The sequence below is a fragment of the Fistularia commersonii genome, chromosome 1, assembly GCF_037954325.1.
Source record: "Fistularia commersonii isolate RoL2024-O1a breed Wild chromosome 1, RoL_Fcom_v1.0, whole genome shotgun sequence".
NCBI classification, from domain to species: domain Eukaryota; kingdom Metazoa; phylum Chordata; class Actinopteri; order Syngnathiformes; family Fistulariidae; genus Fistularia; species Fistularia commersonii.
In genome coordinates, this window is record NC_141284.1 from 5,565,923 (window position 1) to 5,580,083 (window position 14,161).

A 14,161-nucleotide genomic window follows, 5' to 3' on the forward strand; every position below is an offset into this window, starting at 1 on the left:
TTAAACTTCAAAAAGTCACGATACACTTATCACTTGAAGTAATAGGCATATATTTAAAAATTAATACTGAATGAATTCATGATCTGCCCTTCATGTTTTGAAATTTTGTCTGTGTCTCTGTAAGGCTTTGGCAAATAACACTAAATAATTGTGTTGTCATGAAAACTGATTGTGCAGAGGCAACTTGACAACTGTTTAAGAACCTTGCAAAGATAAATTGAGTATTGCATGGTAAACTAATTCTGACTTTTCTGATTTAAAAAAAAATCCCATTTCGAAAACAAACAGAAATGTACAAGTGTCTTGAAGCTTTCAAATCAACTCTTTTAGCACTGTCAGACAAGTGCCACATATGCAACTTGGGTCTGCTCATGGAACCCTTTGTCTGGCTGTGATACACTGTGTACACTTTATCATGTGCACATGAATTGCTAATTGCTCAATTTAATTTAAAATGTATATGTTTTTTATAGATTGGGGTTTTATGAGACAGATTTCAGCACACTTAAATATACTGTTTTAATCTGTATTGTACACAGACAAGCACAGACTGTACAGAACAAATCTAAAATGAAAGGCCAAACAGACACAAGAGTCGCTGTAATTTTTTTAAATGGTGTGTATGTATGTTTTTCCTGTTATTTTTTTTAATACCTTTGTTGAAAATTCAGACAATTTCTCAAGCAGCTTAGATTTATTTCAACGATACATGATGTGTTATTGTGTAAAATATGGTATAAAACTAAGGAAAAGAGATTGGTTCATGAACATGTTGGTCTCACACTTCATTTCCCAGCAAGCTTTGCGGCACGACAGGAAGTGGGTGGGAATATCTCGACCTTGGAGTTTGACGTGCAACAGCATGGCGAGCAAGGAGCCCAACGTAAGTGTTTGAAATAAATGCTTCTCATAACGAGACTTTTGTGCTGCTTAAAGTCACTTTAACAGTCGCTTTATGTATTTTGTAAACTTAATATCTAACCCGGGGAACGTAGTGTGGAAAAGCGAATGCTCGGCGTTAGCCGGGTTCGGTCAGCTAGCATGGGTTTAGCATTGCTGCTCCCTCATGCAATGCTAAACTTCATAGTCGTGCGCTGTTTTAAAACAAGGTCATTTATAAACCGCGTTGGCTGGTGGTTATTTATCCTCCTCAGTTTGGTCCAAGGAGACCTTTGGTAGTTCGGTCTGGAGAACCGGGCGGGTTAATACAGGGCGCTTATGGCTCGTAGTCCCGGTGAAAGGTGAGCCCAGGTTCCCTTTGACGATACAAAGGGTCGGTCCCGGCCGGAGCCCGCATCCTCCTAAACCCGAGTTACAAGGTATTGTTTAAATTGCGGCGTTGTTTCCTCCCAATCTGTTTGTCGGATTAAAATAGCATTAAAATAGCATCGTAAAAGGCGTTATTAGCACCGGTGCTAGCCAGCAGGTATGCCAAACATTAGCTAAACTCAAGCTCAAAAGCACTTCAATATGGTTGAGCTTTCAAGATGTCTTTTCTAGCTAGTGATTATTCTGAGTGTCCCATTATGTGTTTCATAACATTAATTGTCAAATGCCATCCACTTTTTTGTTTTGTTTTTAAATTCTTTGGATATCTGATGTTGAACAGTTTTTGGCTTTTAAGTGTTGATTGACCTCGGTGTGATGGATAGACCCAGGGCCTCCTGGGCACAAAAACAACAAAAACAGAAATGCAGAAGGACTCCCTGTTTTCCAGCATCTCAGCCCGTTCATCGAAATATATTTGCTTTCCTAAATGTAATTGTACAATATAGAATTACCTTCGCTAGGAGTTGGTGACAAGGATTAATCTTTTTTCTTAAAAGATAAAGACACACATAATTTAACTTTTGACCTACTGGCGTTATTATTTTTGAATGTATGACCGATTAATGTTATGTATTTTGGAAACTTTGACACCTAACTTTCACATCTGATCAGTTAATGAGCTGTACTCCAGACATTGCTTCGAGATCAGGAGGATTTCAAAATTTTCACAAGGTCTTATCTTCACTGTCCAGACACACTCAAACACACACACAGTTACTGAGTCGGTCATGAATTCAGTGAACATCTAAATACTTGTCAATGTACTTGTTTGCAGTTGTAGATCCTAAATAAAAGTCTGTTATGAGCCTAGACAGAATGACATTTATGACAGTGACACATTGAAGCTGTTGTGATTTAATAAATATCTCTACAGAAATGACTGACATTGCTTCAAGGCCAGGAGGATTTCTAACTTCTCGCTGTTTTCTCTTTGCTGTGAACACACACACACACACACGCACACACACACACACATTCTAGCGCTTTGCTCAGCACCTTAGGGATCTGGCTGGGAGGATGTCATCGTCTGGGGGCAGAGGGGCAGGATTTGGGCTAAAGCTGCTGATCGGAGCTGGTGCGTTGGCATACGGTGTTAAAGAAGCCACCTACACAGGTAAACACACACACACTCACAGTGTCCCCACCTGGTCTGGAGAATCCCTAATACCCCACACTATAAAATAAGATTAAATCATTTGTGTATTTTTTTTGATATGTGTAAACTGATTTAGTACCCTTCTTTTAATCTTTCCTATCTGACCTTCATAAATAAATAATCATTTCTAGTTTGTAGAATTAATAAGAAATCTTTCTTAGTTAAATATTTTTTAGGGCGGTGTGTGTGTGTGTGTGTGTGTGTGTGTGCGTGTGTGTGTGTGTCATATCTTTAGTTTTGTCACAAGTTTTAATCTGTCTAATTTGTAAGACACTGTCTGCTGTTGTTTAAATTTCTCAGATGTAATCATCATATTTTCTTCTGTTTTTAAATCGTGATTAAGCGAAGGGGGAGCAATCTGTTGGAAGATGGTGAAATTGTGTATCACAATGTTTTACATTAATATAATCAGGAACTCTGTCTTAATTGATAAGTACAATATATAGTGCACTCTGGGCAAAGTGAAATACAGACAATAAAAATTTGCTTTTGTAATAATGAATTTGCACAAATGATGCCCTCTACTGTGTATGAGTGTGAACTAGACAGTAGTTGGATTATTTCCAATTAGGGCTCTGGCTCTGAACTGTAAAGTTAGCTGTCAGTGATGGCTGTCCTTGCTGGGATTTCCTGGACGGACATGGACATTTTGATTTTGTATCATACAAAAATATTACAAGCAAAAAATGTCATTCATTGGCGGCAGATTAACTAGCAAAAAAATATTATTAATCTCAGCTTGAGTTAATTCATGTGAATTATGTAATGTGAAGTTGTACTGCTTCAATTTTTTCAGGTGATCACCTGAGGTTATCACCATTAGGTTATCAACCTCTTGCAGTTCCTTGTTGAAGGCGTAACAGCCAGAGCAATTGTCTTTGGAACCAAACATTCCTGGTTCAATTCCTGGCTCCCCATAGTGTGTCAAAATGTTGTTGAGCAAGACAGTGAACTCCTAACTGCTCCCCTGGCGCCGCTAGATGACAGCCAACTGTTCATGGTTTATCCATGATGAGTTAAATGCAGAGAAGGAATTTCCCACAAGGGATTAAAAAAGTATTAATTATAAACTATAGTATAGTAGTAAGTAAAGTATAAAGTTCCAAAAAAAAACAACTTTTTTTAAAATTGGAACGTGGACTTTTATTTTCCTGACAACAGTCTTGGTTCTACTTGCACAGTGGAGGGCGGTCACAGAGCCATCATCTTCAACCGGATCGGAGGGATGCAGATGGATACGGTCCAGGCTGAGGGGCTGCATTTCAGGTGAGGTCAGCCTAGGTGTTACTGGGGCGGCGTGGCGTCCTTGGAACCGAACATTCCTGCTCTGATTCCCGGTTCCTCCTAGCCTGTCAAAGTGTTGTTGAACAAGACACTGAACCCCTAACTGCTCCCCTTGCGCCGTTCCTTAGCTGCCTTCTGCTCATAATGCATCCATGATGGGTTAAATGCAGTGGTCAAATTTTGCTGATGCTGTTCTTTATGTATAACTGTATGGGACAACGCATTTCTTCTTCTGCAAGGCTGCCGTGGTTCCAGTACCCCATTATCTATGACATCCGAGCCAAACCCAGGAAGATCTCCTCTTTGACCGGCAGCAAAGGTAACACCACCCAGGAAACAAAAGAAAACACATACCCTACACTTTTACAGCAACACAAACATACCCCCCCCCCCCCCCCCCCAGCGTGAGGGTTTTCGGCATGTTTACGTGGAACTGAACAAAGCTGGCCTTGTGCCGCCCCGCCATATAATTTTTCTATAGCATTCCAATGTTCCACCGTCAGAGCAAGCTGCTCCGACTTTCTCACACATGCACACAGCAATTAATTGACGCGACCTCCTGCCTGACTGGAGAACACGGGCTCCCCCGTTTTCAGTGTTCACAGGTTTTGAACAAGTACTCAGTAACTATTTGTATGCAGCTAAACGTACCTGTTCGCTATAAGAGATCCTCTTTGTGGGTAATAGGTTATATGTATGTGTTATGGAGAAAACAATACAGAGGTTTTCTACACTGATATAATGTCACCTTTATGATACTTGTGTTAAGAGCTTTAAGTATGTTCAGTTTTTACTTTGTTTTCTGTTTCTGGTGAAGGACTTAGGGGGATTTTGCTAGAATATTATGTCCTTGAATGTCAGGTTTTCATACAATGTGCAGTGTTTTCACTGGAATTTGCAGTATTACAGATTTTTTATTGTTTTATATAACTATCTTAAACAATCACATATAAAAATATATCTTTATTGACATTAATTATCAGGTGCGATACAGTACCTCTCAACTTCACTTACTTGATGCTTTATTGTTGTCACCTGTATATTTGCTATTGTAATTTTGGAGACCTCTAGTAAGAGAATGTCCAAAATCAGGCAGTTCTTACTTGTTACAAACTCATTTTTCATGTTTTTTCCCAAACACCCCGGTGTGACCTGGATACCACTGGGGTTGGGGGTGGAGTTGTTATGCCTGTTGTTTGTCTTGGACCTGCTACCAGGCCACACAGCACATAAACCAGCCAGCTCGCTCTCTGCCCTGGCTAAGATCTACCAAAGGTGTTTCTGTGATGGCTAATGAAGCGGAAGGGCGGTCCTTTTGCAACAGATGTTCGCAGTTCCACAATCTGACCGCCAGGCAGATTTGCACTAGCACCCGCCACCTCCTCTCAACCCATCCATTTTGGATGAGCTGTTAGTTTCCATCCAAACACAGTGTTTTCCTTCAGGAGACACACACAGGGTCAAGGAAATCTCCACAAGGTTCTATAATATGTGTGTCTGTGCGCCCACAGATCTGCAGATGGTGAACATTGCGGTGCGAGTGTTGTCCAGGCCCATGGCGACCAACCTTCCGTCCATGTACCAGCAACTGGGGAAGGACTACGACGAGCGAGTCCTGCCCTCCATTGTCAACGAGGTCCTCAAGTCAGTGGTGGCAAAGTTCAACGCCTCGCAGCTCATCACCCAGCGAGCGCAGGTACCCCTCCCTCCACTCCCCCCCCTGAACGAATGAACGCCTCACACCTTCAGTTTGACTACAGCCCCACCACCCCCTGCATCTCCCTGTAATTCGGCATTTTAGGTGTCCCTGTTGGTGCGCAGGGAGCTGTTTGAGAGGGCCAAGGACTTCAACATCATCCTGGATGATGTGGCCATCACGGAGCTAAGTTTCAGCAGCCAGTACACCGCCGCCGTGGAGGCCAAGCAAGTCGGTAAGGCCCTGTGGTTCAGTGAAGAAAAGAAAAAGAGGAGTCTGCCCTTTTTTCAGACTGTCGGGAGGAAAGTGGTGGATCCAAGAAACCTTTCCTAGGGTTCCACAAGTACATACATACAAAGACAACATCAGCAGAAGGGTTTCCACCAGTGAACCACACAGTTCCTGAGCGCAGACCAGAGATTGCGTGTGTTTGTTTACATGTGGACTCCCTATAGAAGAGGCACCACTTGTCGGGCAGTAGCCGCAGATCCAGGCATGAAATCCTGCATAGGGCCAGCCTTTCATCGGCACTGATTTTACACACAGACACTTAATATAAGATAGCCTAATTATCTGTAAGCAGGGAAATTTTGCAAATAATAATGACAGACAGAGATATACAAGTAAGGATAAAGATACAAATGAACAAGGCTGTTTACAGTACATTACAAACAAACAAAAAATATTTAAAATGCGTCTTCTTGCCCATCTTACATCGAGTAACCAGTTTGCCAGTATTCTCAGATTGTTGTCCTGGCATTAATCTTCAACCCCAGTGCAGCCCCTGTTTACACAAAGTCTGGCGGCGACTTGAAACAATCCTTGCTGTCATAATGAGGGGTACTTTACACACTTCCCAACCCCTCGCAGCTGTCCACCCTGTGCAGAATATGCAGCTACAATTTCTATTTCTTGGGCTGTATTCTGTACTAATGTTGCATGTGCGTGTTTTTTGTGTAGCCCAACAGGAGGCCCAGAGAGCCCAGTTCTACGTGGAGAAGGCCAAACAGGATCAGAGGCAGAAGATAATCCAAGCCGAAGGAGAGGCGGAAGCTGCTAAAATGGTGACTGTCCTTTTTTGCCCTGGCTAACTGTCTCATGTCATTTGACATACGTGAGAGAGTGAACTATTTACCATGTGTTTCAGTTGGGTCAAGCCGTGACGAAGAACCCAGGCTACCTGAAGCTTAGGCGAATCAGGGCAGCGCAGAACATCGCCAAAACGGTCAGTCTCCGGTTCTGCTCTCATTGTGTGATCAGAACATTTGGTTTCAATACCAGCAGAAGACAGCATGGTCAGTCATTTGAGGTGCAGTTGTGCTTTCTTGTTCCCAGGTGTCGTCATCTCAGAACAAGGTCTATCTGAATGCTGACAGTTTGGTCCTCAACCTACAAGACCAGTCTTTCTTTGACAAGTAGGTTGCCCCCCCCACCCCCCCCTTACACACACACACACACACACACACACATACTTGAATATCATGCAACACTGACAGTCAGGTGTCAGGAGACACGGTGGGTAAATATTGAAGTACTCAACATTTAAGTTTGCCTTAGTTACTAGACCATGATTACGTGGGGTGCAGTGACCCAATGAGTCCACTAGAGGGGTTGTTCTTTTTATTTTCTGCCACTGCCAGAACCAATTTACACCCCATCATTGACAGAAGGCATGTTCTGCTGCCTGGATAAGGGCAGGAATCTGGTCCTTGTAGAATAACATTAGTTACATACACACACACTTCTGGTGGGAGTCCTGGAAGAACACATTTTGCTGACCTGTTAATAAAGTGTGGTGTTGTCTTTCAGCTTGTCCAATGCCCAGAAGAAGAGCTGATGTGGCAGCTGTGATGGGGGGAGAAGAAGGAAGAGACAGCACTGTTGGCCCCTGATACCAGCTTCATCTTAACAGACTGGCTTCTGCTCGTGGCTCCGGAACCACCAACCTACATGACGCTGGACCACAATGAAGCGCTTTGTTTTCTTGTTTGTTCATTTTTTTTTTTTTTTTACCCCTCTTAACATTTAGGCCTGTGTTATGAAAGTTTGTCAGTGAAATGTGTACATAAACCCAAACAGTGAAGGAAAAAATCCGACTCAATGGTTTCGTTGCCACACATTTCCTGCTGTGTAAGGTGTATTGCTAGGTCTATGAATAATCAGTGCTGTATTAAACATGACTGACAGGCTGTTGCCTCTGAATCATCTCATATTTTCTTTATCTGACTGCCATCAAATTCCATCCTTCACTGTGCCCCCTATTGGCTCCTCTGTCAGGACCAGAGAATGTTGCTGTCACCGCTGCCGTTCAATCTCCTGCAGCTAGAAAAAAAAAAACGTGCAGTCGAATTTAATTCATAAATAAACCCTTATTCTAGGTAAAGACTTGTCAGGCCATTTGTGTCTACTACTGAACTGCTGATTTCAATAGTACACTGGCTCAAATTTAGCATATTAAGTAATGCTCTTTACAGGAAATGAATCAGCCCTCCCTCCCCCACCAGCAAATTCTTATTGGTGTATGTCAGTCACTCCCATTTTTCTTAAAATAAATATGCCTGAGACTCCTGAGCCTTCTCCCTCTCAGGATAATAACTTAAAATAATTAACTTTATTTATAGCACTTTGCTGTAGTCTAAGCTGCAGGGTCGCAGCAAGAAGGTTCCTGGTTCCATTTCACTGGTTCACTGCTTTCTCTGGGTTCTCTCCAGGTTCTTCATTTCCCTCCCAAGTACAAAAACAGTCAGAAGGTTCACTGAAGACTAAAGGTGTGCAGTAAAGTGTCCATAGGTGTGCAGTAAAGGGTGAGTGGTTGGATGTCGATATGATTGACAGGTGATCCATCCAGGGTTAAACCCCTGCCTCTCACTCAATGTCAGCTGGGATTGACAACAGCCAATATATACTAGGCATAATGTAAAGGGATGGGCCACAGGATCACACATAGAAGTGGTAGACCACTTGGTGCAAAGCAGAACTAACTGCGTGACCGTGGACAGGTCCCCACTTGACCATCACACACCACCGGCTGAGAATGTTACGAAAAAAACAAAAAACAAAAACAATTTCTTTTTGACAGGATTTGTGCATTTTCAATTCTGTCTGTTTTGTTTCACCCTTTCAGCTGCTGCACTGGCCAATACAGAAGAGTCCTGCATTTTCTTGTGTGTGTGTGTGTGTGTGTGTGTGTGTGTGTGTGTGTGTGCGCAGACATGCCAAAAGAACCAGGTGAGCCAACTCTGTTAAAAATATGGTGGTGGAGGTTGTCGTGGAAACAGCTTGGCTGCTGATAAAAGTAGGGCAGTTGATGCCACCTGGAGTATTTGTGTGTGAGTATCTGTGTGTTTGTGTGTGTGTGTTTTAGGGGGTTGGGTCTACCCAGCAATGCAGGTACATTTTGACAGATTTGGTCTGAACTAATTTGCTGCTTTAACCAAAACAGGAGCTCTAAGTGAAAAACTGTTATTAAATGATCAGTACACAGTGATGGACTGCGGAACAAGGTGGTTCCAGCCAGGAAGAATAGGTGGGTAGGTAACAAAAGCATTGAAAATTCATAAACAAGCAGTCACATTAAAAAATAAAAAAATGATTGGACGTCATCTCTAGATAAAGTTAAATTTAAATCCTAGAATCGGAAGCGGAAGTGGCCTTATGCTGTGTGTCTGGGGAAAAACAGCATGGCTGCCATAAAATAAGATTGTCCTATTCTGAAATCAAACATTGTTTCATTGATGTTTGAACATTGATCACTTAGAACTCAATAAAGGGAACAAGATAGTCCTTGTCCTCAAAATGAAAAAAAAAAAAAAGATCTCCAGATAAAGTTAAATTTAATCCTGGAACCGGAAGCGGAAGTGGCCTTATGCTGTATGTCAGTGGAGGGGAAAAAAGTATCTGTGAGTATCGTAAATATCAGTTTGCTTGTTTTTAGGTGTAGTGACTCAAAATCTTTGGTTTGTAATTGGGACCGGTGTTGAATTTCCTATCATCCTCCGCTTCCGCTCCTTAGAACCGGAGGTCCTGGTCACCCGTCCGTGACGCCGACGGATGTCCAGCCTGCTTCCGGTATACTTCGGTCCAGTAACGCAGGGTCCTCCCTGCGGTGTGTTTGATCCCCTCGAACTATACAAAATGTGTTTTTCAGTAGATAACAAAGCGACTCCGACTTTCATTTTTGCGTTGTTCAAGAATATCCAAATAACCTTAATAAATATGAACCCAAGTAAGTTTCCCTGCGTGTTCACTGGGAGAACCCGGAAGCGCCGGGGAATACCGAAGTGTTTCCCTCCCTCGCCTCTTCTCTCGCGGTTGTCCGTCCCCCTCTGTGATTACCAAGTGACCTCATTACTATGGAAACAAAGCTCTCTGGTCGGAAAGAGGAAAAAAAAATCCGACCCTGAGATGTTTTTTTGTTGTTGTTTTTCCTGCGCGGCTCTATATGCAGTAATTGCGGGGAGCTGCAGTAACTCCGGTGGCTGTAGTACCAGCTTCCGCCACATGAGGGAGACAGAGCACATGTTTGTGTGCGTCAGTGTGTTTCTGTACTGAATGTGAAAATAAGGCGTAAAGAAATATCTGGTTTCTTTACGCCTATATATCTATGTACCTTATTTTCCCCATTATAAGGCGCATCGGATAATAGGGCGCACCTTCTATGGATGGCCTGTTTTAAATCTGTTTTCATATATGGGGTGCACCGCATTATAAGGCGCACAGAATAGAAACTACTGTAGTGGCTGAGGTTTTGTTATGCATCCACTAGATGAAGCTGCGCTAAGAGGAATGTCAACAAAACAGTCAGATATGTCGGTCAGTCAAACTTCATTACTAGAATACAAACCAACGTTCTGACAACTCCATTCACTCCCGAAACAAGTTAGTGCATTCACAATAAGGTACCTTACGTGCAGGTAGCTCTTGAGATGAGATGAGATGAGATGAGAGCAACTTTATTAATCCCAAAGGAAATTGTTGTGCCAGAGTTTCAAGTAAAAAACATAACAGTAATAGATAATAGTAGAAAGGAGGAAGAATAAGAAATATAATGAAATATGAATTGTCTAACTGTTAGCAGTAACTACAAAGATTGAAGATTCCCTGCGGCTGAGGGAAGAGGAATTAAAAAGTCTGATGGCCTCAGGTAGGAAAGACCTCCTGTGGCGTTCAGTTGAGCTCTTTGGTGGTATCAGTCTACGACTGAAAGAGCTCCGACAGGACATCAACGTGGCATGCAGGGGGTGATGGATGTTGTCCATGATGCTGTGGCGCTTCATCATCATCCTCCTCTCTGAAACCTGCACAACAGACTCCGGCTCTACTCCCAGGACAGACCCAGCTCTCCTGATGAGCTTGTTGAGTCTGTTGGTGTCAGCTGTCTTGAGCCTGCTGCCCCAGCACACAACAGCGTAGAAGATGGCGCTGGACACCACCAAGTGGTAAAACATCTGCGGCATGGTCCTGCAGACGTTGAAAGATCTGAGCCTCCTGAGGAAGAACAGACGGCTCTGACCCTTCTTGATGATGGCATTGGTGTGAAAGGTCCAGTCCAGTTTATTGTCCAAGTGGACACCCAGGTATTTATAGGTGTCCACAATGTCCACATCAGCACCCCTGATGGTGACCGGATTCAGGTGGGTCCTTTGTTTCCTGAAATCCACCACTAGCTCCTTTGTCTTAGACACATTGAGCTGCAGGTGGTTCAGTCCACACCACTCCACAAACCTGTCCACCACGCTCCTGTACTCCTCCTCCTGGCCTCCGTAGATGCAGCCCACGGTATTTAAATACTTACCGGTATTTGCGCCGCCTTTTTTGAAAACAATGTTTTCCAACTCCATTGGTCACAGTTCAAAGCTTTTCATAAGACGAAAGCACCAAGAAAGACTGCCTCTAAATTCATTGATGTTCATGACACTACCTAGCGCTGTTGCCCTCATTCGAATAGTGACTGTAGAGACGCTTTTACTTGCTGCTCTCTGTTCAACAACCCACTGTCAGAGTTTGTCCTCCAACTGTGGCCATCTCGCTTTGTGTCCTCGGAAACTGTTTAGCCTTCTTTACTTGGCGCGGGTCATCTTGTTGGGACTGTAAGTCCCCTTTACCATTTTTTACGCTGCTACTTCGGCGACGCCGCCTGACTACGGTAGCCATAATTAACCAATATTGATTCATATATGAGGCGCATTGGATCATAAGGCGCACTCTCGTTTTTTGAGAAAATTAAAGGCTTTTAGGTGTGCCTTATAGTGCGGAAAATACAGTGTTTATATGGTGGCATTGTGTAGAGCAGGCAGTCCTCTAATCAGAGGGTTTGCGGTTCGATCCTCTGTCGTGTCCCCCCCCCCCCCCCCCCCCCCCCCGTCTGCAAGCTTAAGTGTCCTTTGGAAAGACACCGAACACCTGAGATGATCCCCACGGTCAGCTCCAGTGCCTTCCATGTTAGCTCTGCTGAGTGTGTGTGTCAATGTAAACCAGTGCAAACCGCTTGGAAAACACAAGGTGGTGAAAGTGGTCTGGAAATGACAACTATTTGCCACATCTACACTCTTCCAATCATTTCTTTTAATACAAAAGAAGAAACAATAATTTTTTTGCTTGGATGGAGGTTTTTTGTGACGCTTTTCGCCCGACATCAGCCCAAGTGTCTATAACATGGAGGTGTCTGCTGCAGGCTGTATGCAGTATGTGTTCACAGCAAATTATACCGGTACTTACTGAAAATATTTTTTTGCATGTGAAAATCCCTCAAACTGCCTGAGATGTTTAGTCGTAAAATCACTTTGGATCCATCAGCCTTAATAAGAGAGATCAGAAGAGCTGCCCTCTTGTGGTGCTGCTCCTCAGCATAAGGAGGAAGGAACTCCATGCTTTCTCTTATTTATAGGAGGTGCTGTAGCTGGTGCTGTTGCTGCTCCAGGGGGGAGGCATATAAAAAAATAAAAATAAAAAAAAAACAGGGCACATGATAGAACAGGTCGAGTATGCTGAGGACATAGGTGAAGGCGGTAAAACAAAGAGGAATCACTGGCATATCTGCTTCGGATTTCGAAATGAAAAAGGAAGTGACCACAAGCGAGACTTTGAGTATGTAGAAATAGGACACTGACCAGAACTGAGCTGAACCTGAGAAATGTTGCAGGTCAGGTTTTATTCGTATTATTGATGGGAAACTGGGGAGAAAAAAAAATGACTGGTTGATTCAAGGTGGCCGGGTCGAAGGTGAACAGGAGTTTCACATGACGTTTCCATGCGAGGACTAATATGGTTGTTCCGGGCAACTAGAAACTACCAGGCGCTGGAACTGAGTGATGTGAGATGGTTAGAGATGCATCCAGTGTTTGGCAGTAATTTAACATTGGTTAATGCAATGAATTTTTACATGCTTTTCGTGAGTAAATGCTTAAATGTTTTGGACAAGGAGATACTAAATTATAGTGTAGTGTCGTATATTTGTTCTTGTAGTCAATACCTCATTATGAAAACTTTCGTTTCACCGGATCCACTTTTGTTGTGATTCCCCATATTGTCCACTAGATGGCGCTGTTCTAGCTTTTGTCACCAGCGGCGCAAATGTACGTGTGAAGCAGATCGTCATCATTCTGAGGAAAAATTCCCGCTGGAAAAAAAAAATGGGGTCAGAATTTTTTGATTAACACATGTCAGAATTATTAGGGGAAAAAAAAATCTTCATTTGTTTCCAAGGATACAGAGAATAAAGATAAATATATCTTGTCCAAATTTGTAAACAATGAAATCCCTCTTTCCAAAGTGTGGCCCTATGGATTCTGTCTCTTGCACATCAGCAAGAAGTGGCGTGGAATGGGAACTCTCCAGGAAAGAGCGGGAATATTTGTCCCAGGAGGAGGAGGAGGAAAAGGAGGAGGTGGTACAGCAGTAGAGAATCAGAAACCCGGGGGATGGGAGGAAATATATGGAGACAAATTCAAAGTCAAGGCAGCCTTTAGATAAATGACACAAGCAGCTGCGTCTCCGACACTTTATTGCTTCCATGATCGTTCCTAATCACCTGATCTGGAGCCAGTTTGTCCCGTAAAATCATAAACTGGTTTGACTCGCCTTCCTTTTATAAAATCAACGAAGCACAATAAAAGATTGCAGACAGAAGTCCCAGCCAAACCACATCAGAAGAGTTTTGTAAGCATTAAATGAAGCTGTCAAGACGGGTTCATATTTAACCACTATTTTATTCCCCTTCATTACCCTTTTGTGTATTTTTAACCTCCCCACTCTGAGATTATGCAATTATTTAATGTTTTTTTGATATGCATGACAGAATCAAATACATATATATTTGTTTATTTAAATGCATTTTATATTTTCAAATATTTTTTACTCTCTTTTTGAAGGAAATTGCATGGAAAAAACACAGCTGAATTGGGAATCTCTGGCACCTTCATCTGGACAAAAGCCGCCACTGCAGCATATTCCCGTGGGGCTCCACGAAAGACGTCATGTAGATGACGGTCATGTACCAACACGTTGAGGCTGGCCCAGATTTTCCCGCCTCCAGGGCTTTTACAAATGTTTAAGACACCTTTTTTCCGTCTCCCCCTTTGCTTTGGCCAACCATCAACCACTACCTAATTAATCTGTATCAACAATCCCAATGACAATTACTGTATCCTCTTTATACATCAGCTCCAGTGCTAGTTTAATCATCACCTTGCCTAATA

The 14,161-nt window shown here is 42.9% G+C and overlaps 1 protein-coding gene and 1 long non-coding RNA gene across 2 annotated transcripts; both read left to right on the forward strand.

Annotated features, from left to right (window-relative positions):
• Positions 1-768: 768 nt before the first annotated feature.
• phb2b (prohibitin 2b) lies at positions 769-7,840 on the forward strand. Its single transcript, XM_086145692.1, has 10 exons — positions 769-883; positions 2,311-2,443; positions 3,667-3,751; positions 4,009-4,088; positions 5,281-5,465; positions 5,571-5,700; positions 6,426-6,529; positions 6,613-6,690; positions 6,801-6,880; positions 7,275-7,840. Exons 1-10 carry the CDS (start codon positions 770-772, stop codon positions 7,300-7,302), a joined length of 1,017 nt encoding a protein of 338 aa, XP_086001818.1. The 5' UTR covers position 769; the 3' UTR covers positions 7,303-7,840.
• A 4,732-nt stretch (positions 7,841-12,572) lies between these two features.
• LOC147237240 (uncharacterized) lies at positions 12,573-13,867 on the forward strand. The gene is made up of 4 exons (XR_015106079.1): positions 12,573-12,606; positions 13,002-13,101; positions 13,237-13,350; positions 13,835-13,867. It is a non-coding gene; the product is annotated as an uncharacterized LOC147237240 (long non-coding RNA).
• The last annotated feature ends 294 nt before the right edge of the window (positions 13,868-14,161 follow it).

Bases quoted from the DNA above. Each gene is read 5' to 3' on its own strand.
- phb2b (XM_086145692.1), top strand. From the start codon at position 770: ATGTTGGTCTCACACTTCATTTCCCAGCAAGCTTTGCGGCACGACAGG. The intron at 884-2,310 runs GTAAGTGTTTGA...CACACATTCTAG, and splicing joins TGGCGAGCAAGGAGCCCAAC to CGCTTTGCTCAGCACCTTAG. The intron at 3,752-4,008 runs GTGAGGTCAGCC...TTCTTCTGCAAG, and splicing joins GCTGAGGGGCTGCATTTCAG to GCTGCCGTGGTTCCAGTACC.